The sequence below is a fragment of the Miscanthus floridulus genome, chromosome 19 (genome assembly GCF_019320115.1).
Source record: "Miscanthus floridulus cultivar M001 chromosome 19, ASM1932011v1, whole genome shotgun sequence".
Lineage (NCBI taxonomy): Eukaryota > Viridiplantae > Streptophyta > Magnoliopsida > Poales > Poaceae > Miscanthus > Miscanthus floridulus.
Window position 1 is genome coordinate 62,654,400 of NC_089598.1, and position 8,124 is coordinate 62,662,523.

Below are 8,124 nucleotides of genomic sequence, written 5' to 3' on the forward strand. Positions count from 1 at the left end.
ACCAGTCGCAGCACGCCATGTCTTCCCCGTTCAAATTTGACCATTGGCGCCTCTGCGCGCACCTTAGCCAACGACCGTACATGCCACAATACTCGACCAGACGCCACACTCACGAGCGTTAGGTCAGTTCTAGTAAGGGTCTAGAGCATGATTTTCTTGATCAAATGCATTAGGTCCAAGCTAACCAGACGCGCCGGTGAGTTCGGTCATTGCTTCGTACAAACAACTTAGCTACGTCAGTGTACGTCACTATCGACCTGACGCGTGCCCTGCGCGTCCAGTCACGTGAACTCATCAGCGTCCGATCGTGAAAGTGAGCCGTGCCCGCTTTGCTACGCGTGATCGGACGCTGCCTAGGGTCAGATCCCACGTCCGGTGCAGCGTTCGGTTAGGGACCGACCCCGTCTTTTCTTTTTCTATCAGCTCAACCGCTTTGCCCTTACTTCTAACTTGCTAACTACAAAGTGTAGAATTTGTGTTCACGTATGTTAGTATTTTTCAAAGCATTTTACAAGGGTCAAAGTTAGCACACTAGGTTCCTAAATGCATATGCAAGAATCATATCATCTAGTGGCACTTGATAAACCACTTAGCCAAAGATTTCCCCTCTTTATATTACGGTTATCGATCCTAAATCACTCACACCCTCTATGGTGTCTTGAGTGCAAACCAAAAATGGCTCCTATCATTATACCTTTTTCTTGAGCCCATTTTTGTTTTTTTCTCTTTCTTCTTTTCCAAGTTGAGCACTTGATCATCTCTATTGTGGCCATCACCTTCACCATGGCCATCATCTAGCTTCACCACTTGGGTTGGACCACCTTATCTAATTCTCACACTTAGATCAAAGCTTAGTCCTAGGTTTCATCAATTAATCAAAACCAAACTAGGGCTTTCACAAGTCAAGCAGAGGCGCTGGAAGACTTGACGGCTAGGCGGTCGAGGACGATAGTGACACGTGTCGTGCGGTTTGGTGGTTTGAGCCTCAAAACCACTAGCCGGCGGTTTTTCGGGTTTTGGCCTCAAAACCCAGGTGTGTTTTCGGTGGGAATCAAAGGCGGCACGTGGCGTCATCGTGAGGCATGCATCCAGGCAAAGCTAAGCCATGGAGGCCCTTACCTCTTGTTGTCCTCTGGGATTGAAATTTGAGTTCTTGTTCATGGGATTCTTTTTTTGTTGTTCTTCGTTTCTTGGTTTCCCTTCTCCTGGAAATGCTTCCTTCTTCGATTTGAGATGGTTTTTGGTCATTCCAGTTGATCCTAGATGAGCAAGGACGTGTGCTGATTTTTTCCACCAAGTGAATTTGTTTGAATCCACATGAGCTCATAGATCGGGACGATTTTTGTTTTGGGAGGAAAAAACAAGTTCTACGCGAGATTTCAAATTCCCAGAGTTTGGCTAAGTCTTGTGTGATAATTTCTTAGGGATAGCCAAGACTATTGTCTGCTTGTGACCATCTGGTAAAAATTTGGTGGCAGTTGTCTTTGATTTGGCCTAAATTTGACCGAGTTGGGATTTTTCGGGCGTTGTTCATGGTGCACCGGTCCTCTCTCCGAGGGCACCGATCATAACACCGGTCATAAATGATGCGTGTTGGCTCAACGCAGTGCAGTACTTGGCCGAAGTCACGTAGCCATGTTTGCACCATGGCAACCAGTATACACTAGGCGTGAGCACCGGTTAGGTGACCGGTGAGTGCAGCACCGCACGCGTACAACCGCACACCTGTGTCTCTCGATTTTGCTTCACACCGTGCAAACCGGTGTTGCACCGGATTGGGGTTCTTGAGAGCCTCGCTCTTGGGTTTGCTCGGCCAAGGAGCACCGGTGGCCACCGGTGAAGTGACAGGTGCTGTGCGTAGCTGAGCTGTTCTACCTCGTCCGGTCCTCGTTCTTTGGGCTCCCATCTCTCTCCGTTTTGCTCTGTTGATCTCTTGAGAATCCCGCTGTATCTTTTGGTCATCGCCGAAGACACGCAGCCACCAGTTGGCTCGTAGATTTCTCATTGTCGTGTGGGTTTGTTTCTTGGGGTTGAACTTGGGATAGCGGCCTATTTTCGACAAAAAAAAATTTAGGCTTCCATTCACACCCCCTCTGATCACCGTTTTCGGTCCTTCAATATTAGAAACATTTACAAGAGCTATCTAAGGCATATACTAATGTCTTTTCATATCTAAATTTCACCAAAGTATTTCCAGTCCCCAAACTGCTCCTTTCCTTATTGTGCTCTACATCTCACCACTCAGCGCGTTCTCTCATTGTAGCTCTAAGCTCACTCTATCCTTATCTTACTAGCCAAAAAGTTTTGGTATCGCCATTGACAAAAGGGAAAAATCCACACAGAAAACAAATTTGATGGCTTTCATTGCAATGACCTAGGGGAGATATATGTTCCCGTGCCCAAGATTACGACAAAAACATGAAAAGTGTATCAGCTTTTGATGTTTCACATGCCAATTGGTCCATTGATTATCCGACGTGCATGTGTGGCAAGCTCACAAGTCGTGCAATGGATATCCTCCAAATCTTTTCATCGCTAGAAGCTGTTTACATGTGAAAAAATAACATGGTCACATCATGGCAATCAACAATGCAGTAGAAAGACATATAGATATCAATCTTTATTAAGATTAGTACCCCTTGTCCCCAAATAAATCAATCTAGAATCCGTGCAATTCAAACTATCTTAAATTTGACTAACTTTAAAGAAAAGAGTAACAACATCTATAATATAAAATGAGTACATTATAAAAATATATTCTATGGTATACCTAATGATGTTAATTTGGTATCATAAATTTTGATGGATTTTCCTAAAAATTATGTCAAAGTTTAAAAAGTTTGATTTAGGACAACTATAAGAATCTATTTATTCAGGCACTAGCAGTAATATTGTGATGAATATGCTGATACTTTATCGCAAAAGTACCAATACATATATGTAAAGAAAGGGACGAGATAATCCAAGATTTAGATTTTGCATGAGGGCCAACGGCCAAGAAACGGAATAATTATTAAGAAACTAGAACAATGGTTTTATCGAGGACAAGAGCTCACCATCAGTGAACCGAATGCCACCTTAACGTGGTCTCAGTAGAAATTGCATAGCCATGAGATAGTACTGGAGACAGAAAAAAAAGAGGGAAAATGAGACAAATAGCGTTGTACATTATTTAATCCAATAAATTGAACGACGATAGCTATATCGAAATTGTGTTGATAATTAAGGTTGGCACATGGACAAGCAGTCACAAAAAAAATGTTGGCACATGGAGAAGAATTAAATATACAAATATCATCGTCCAATTCTTTCATGGAGAGGAATTGCACATATATACACGCACACGTTCAAAGCCGAAAAGGATTGAAGTAGAAATATTTTTGCATTGCACTACAGGTCGTCAGGTGCGCAGGAAAATTAATATCGATGTCAAACTTTGCAACAGGACTACAGGAGCCCTGAATTGTGGGAAAGAAGTGCACGGAGCACTCAAATTCGCTTGGGTTGAGTAAGAAATTCGCTTCCCCTCACGTGCTCGCTCGGTCCATGCGCACGCCGCATTGACTCCGCCCCCGAATCAAATGCAACGGAAGTCGGAAGGAGAAGAAGAGGAAAAAAAAACGGAGATCGATGTATAGTGGGGAGGACTGAGAAGGAATTGGAGTACGTTGTATGTAGGAGAAGGAGCGTACGGTACGTTACTGCACTACCGGCCGGGTGCCCGCCCGGTGCTGGCGGCGGCTACGGTGACGGTCGAGTCTCCACTAGGACCGTGACGCCGCCGGCGACGGTGACGTTCGTGGTCGTTTTGCTTGGTTGTTGGGCTCGGCGCCTCGCCATGGGAAATGGGAAGGCAACGACGTCGTGGATTATATTAGTCAGAGGCAGAGAACGCACGTACTAGCATCATGTATGTACAGTTAGTGAGACTGGGACAGTAACCTGGGCCAGGGTCAGGGAGGGATCGTCGCTGTCGCGGTTGAAAAAGCGCAGCCACTGAGACGAGACCACCGTAACATCACATCCTCCCATCCGTCCAGCTTTCCCGGACATTAACCATGATCTAGGCCTGGTTTAGGTGGCGAAATATTTTGGAAAATGATACTGTAGCACTTTCGTTGTTATTTGGCAATTAGTGTTCAATCATAGTCTAATTAGGCTTAAAAGATTCGTCTCGTGAATTTCGTCTAAACTGTGTAATTAGTTTTATTTTTTATTTATATTTAATGCTTCATGCATGCGTCCAAAGATTCGATGTGACGGAGAATCTTAAAAAATTTTGCAAAATTTTGAGAGCTAAACAGGCACACAGTATACTACTACAAATAATTCTCTGCGCCAATCTTTTTGTAGGGTCACAGTCACAGTAAAAAGTAACCAATTTCCAATTACGGCCGGGTGTAAAAATTTGACCAGCTTAACTATCCTCGGCATACGTGTTCGGAAACTTGCTGGAATTAATTGATGAGGTAACGGAGACCGACCTGGCAACCTACGAACTGCAAATCTTTAATTTCTTCCACAACCATTTTAGTTTGTTATACTACTCTTTTCTGCAAAGGAGGTAACAGGGACAAGAACTGCCAAGAGAACTGCTACTACGTATACCCACAACTTCATGGTCAAAGAAAAAGGAGAAGGAAACAGTCATAACAGCACATGGAGCACACCAAAATCATCTTCATTAGGATGTTACCCAGCTAGAAAGCAAGCAGGGTACTACTACTACTTAGGAAGAACCAGATTCAGGGCCTGGTCAGAGGAGATTACAGCAGGCTGTAGTTGCCATCTCATTCTCACTGCTATTTACAAAAGAGTTACTACTCACTCTAGTAGAGATAATGATAAGGATAAAGCAGAGCAAAAGCGCGAAAGGCAAAAGCGAAAGAAGATGCTAATTGATTGAGCTGCACTGCACAAGAGATCTAATTAATTAAGAGCTCGATCTACAGAGTAACAGAGTCCATCTGATGGATCATCGTCCCTCCAGCCTAGTAGCTAGCAGAGTTGTAACAAGGCTACTCCCTTGTAAAAAAACACAAGAAGCCTCTCCATGTATGACTCCGATCCATCGATCCATTCCAAGCGGCAAGCAAGCAGCACGCAAGCAAGCGACGAAAAGAGAGCAAGAACCTACAAGCGCGGTAAAGATCTGAATTTAAGGTGCCGTTGGAGCGAGAACATGGTCCGGCCTCAGCTTTGGATCTCCGGGCACTCGAGGATGCTCTCGAGGCGCGGCCGCCAGCCGGCCTGCTTGTCGGCGCCGCCGCAGGAGCCACCGCCGCCGCCGACTCCCTTGGAGGCCTGCATGTGCTGGAGCACGTCCTCGAGGCGCTGCTCGCCGCTCTTGAGCTGCGCCATGAGCCACTCCAGCTCGCCGCGCGTCAGCACGATCTTCACCTTGAGGCCCTCTGCCGCCACCGCCGGAGCCACGGCCACCACCTCCTCGTCCTCCTCCACCACCGAGTGCATACCCACTGTCTCGTAGCCGTAGTCGTCCTCCTCCTCCCGCAGCAGCTGGCTTATCCTCCTCATCTGCGAGAGGCTCTCTTCCTCCTCCGGCAGCATGCCATGGTGGCTCCGCTTGGAGGCCGAGTTGAGGCAGTTGCCCATGGCTTGGCTGGCTTTTGGATCGTGCTTTGGCTAACGGACGGAGAGGCAAGCCAGTAGAGCAAAGGTGGGCTGGTTTTGGCTAAGAGGTGGGAGGCGCGGCCGCGCGGGGCGTTTTATAACGCCGAGGCGCCGAGAGCTGGTAGCTGGTGGTGGTGGCGCGCGCGCGCGTGTAGCCGCCGTGCGTGGCATGGGTTCCGCGTCAAAAGGGGTAGGGGAAAGGGCCGGGGGTAGCATGCAGCGTGGTGGTGCGTGCACATGGAGGGGTCGCCTCCGGTCGGGGTCGCGATACGATCGTGGGGTGGTGCGTGCAGGGCTGGCCGGCGGACGGCAGGGCACCGGCACCGCACGCTTTTCATTCCGGTCCATCTGCTGCTGGCTGGTGCTGGTCCCGCTCGCTCCCAGGTCGGTCGTCGGTCGTTTGGCAGTGGTAAAGGCGAACCATCTAGAGCGAGGTGAGGTCGTTGGCTTGTTTCCTTTGGTTAGCGTGTGGGTCACTGACGGACACACAACATCTCCGTCGTCGCTCCGGGCTTTACTTACTTGTGAGACCCAGCTTGGGCTTTTCTAAAAGGATCCTCCTAGCCCGTCAGTGCAATGTTTGGTTGGCATGCAGTGCCGGCATTTCCAGACCCAACGACCTGCCGGACGCACACGCACGCTACGCGCGTGTGTGACTAGTGATGACTGGCTGATGAGCTACTGTCCTGTCCTGTTGTACACTCTCTCCTGCAGTAGTGTCATGTCCCTTACTATACACTGAAAAGGATCAGAGACTGAGTCTAGGCAGCTCGCAATTGCGTGCGTGTGTGCGTGTCGTATGCATGCTTCCACTGCACTCACGGGCACGGCACCACCCGCGCAACGATCCGTGCGCGCGCCCGAGACCTCATCATCACCGCCGCCAAGCCCGCTCGTCCGTCTATCCACGGAATGATATATGGAATCTCCATATGTGTCACAGTACCTCACGTGAATACATACCGAAGAAGCTAAGGATAGTCTCTCGCCAGTTTCCAAAAAAAAAAAGAAGTTGAGGGCGAGGGAGAAGACGTAAATGTAACAAAACTCAAAAGCCTTATGTGATGGCCATTAATTCCTTACTTGACGTTAAGTGCTTCAAAGTACTATTATAATAAGTACGTTCGTTATAATCCACTGGGGTTTTTAGTTTGGTCAGCTGTTGCTGAGTGGATGGTTTCGGAGCGCCCATTCATCCCGCCAATTGGGAAGAGACGGATTCAGTTGCTGCATGGTGGCAATCTCTCACTTTGACACCAGGCAGGCCAAGGAAAGCGATCAGAACCTTGATAATTTTGGTCACTTGGAAAATCTGGAAAGAAAGAAAGAAACACGAGTTTTTAATCTACCCTATCCTATAATACATCAGTTAGAATAAATCTACAGCCACACAACAAATGCCTGCTCCACAGTGATGACCTATGCTACATCAACACCCATAAATTCACCCAGAAAATATAACACTATCAAAACGGATGCACCAGATTATCTCTTAGTCATTCTCTCTCATTACTCATCCAAATCCGACGGCTCATGTTTAGTGTGTCTACCCTCCATCGCCCTCCCGCGGACCTCCCCCCGCGCGCAACTCCCCTCTCCCCCAACGGCCACGGTTCGATTCCTGGGGGCTACTCTTTTACCTTCCCCTTCGCTCGCGCCCCTCTCTCCATTCCCGACGGCGGCACCTCCCTCTCCACCCACAGCATCCCTCTCCGGCCGGCACCTCCCTCTCGACTCCGGCCGGCACCACGCACCCCTCTCTCCGTCCTCGGCAAGCGCCTCCGTCTCCTTCTCCTAGTTCGGCGGACGTCTAGGGTTTTGGCCAGCGGCGGCCACGCCCGGCGCTGCTCCCCTGCTGGCCGCACCTCCCTCTCCCTCGCCAACATCGTCCGGCACCTCTCTACCTCCCCGAACAACGCCTCCCTCTCCTGCTCCCGGTCCGCCCGGCGGCGGCGCCATCAGGTGCGGGCTCCCTGTTTGGCCACGCCTGATTCCAGCGTGACGACCCTTCCGGTCCTCCCGGCGGTGGCACCCTCGATATCTCTCTCTGTCTGGTTTTCGTCCCCCTTCTCTCTTAATTTTCTCGGGTTTTTTCTTTCAGGAAATCTTGCAAATTTGAGAGTGTAAGTATACATATGATGCATCTCCAGAGTATAGAATGTTTACTTGATCTACATATATTTTCCTATTAAAAAGGGAGCATTGTTTGTATGCATAGCGTTTTCTGGCAATTTAAAAATTTGCTCTCATGTATTCATTGTTTCACTGCTCTGTAAATCTGAAATGTTTGTTCTCTTTTTACATAATACTGTAGTCTACTAAGGAAGTAGGAGTATTTTTATCTCTTATGTGAAGATGTATTTTACCCCATATTTTGCTGCTCAACAAGGTAGGTGTCCATAAAAAACTGCAATGGTAGTTTTAACATGCTGGTATGCCTTCACCATCACTTTTCACATCAACATGTATGGTACCTTGCAGACCTTTTTTTCT

At 48.2% G+C, this 8,124-nt stretch overlaps 1 protein-coding gene across 1 annotated transcript; it reads right to left on the reverse strand.

Moving 5' to 3' along the window:
• Positions 1–4,662: 4,662 nt before the first annotated feature.
• LOC136529241 (uncharacterized) lies at positions 4,663–5,743 on the reverse strand. Its single transcript, XM_066522330.1, has one exon. The coding sequence runs from the start codon at positions 5,611–5,613 to the stop codon at positions 5,194–5,196; it is 420 nt and encodes a 139-aa protein (XP_066378427.1). The 5' UTR covers positions 5,614–5,743; the 3' UTR covers positions 4,663–5,193.
• Between the last annotated feature and the right edge of the window lie 2,381 nt (positions 5,744–8,124).

What these genes read in the sequence shown, in the direction of transcription:
- LOC136529241 (XM_066522330.1), bottom strand. Translation starts at nt 5,613, where the DNA reads ATGGGCAACTGCCTCAACTCGGCCTCCAAGCGGAGCCACCATGGCATG.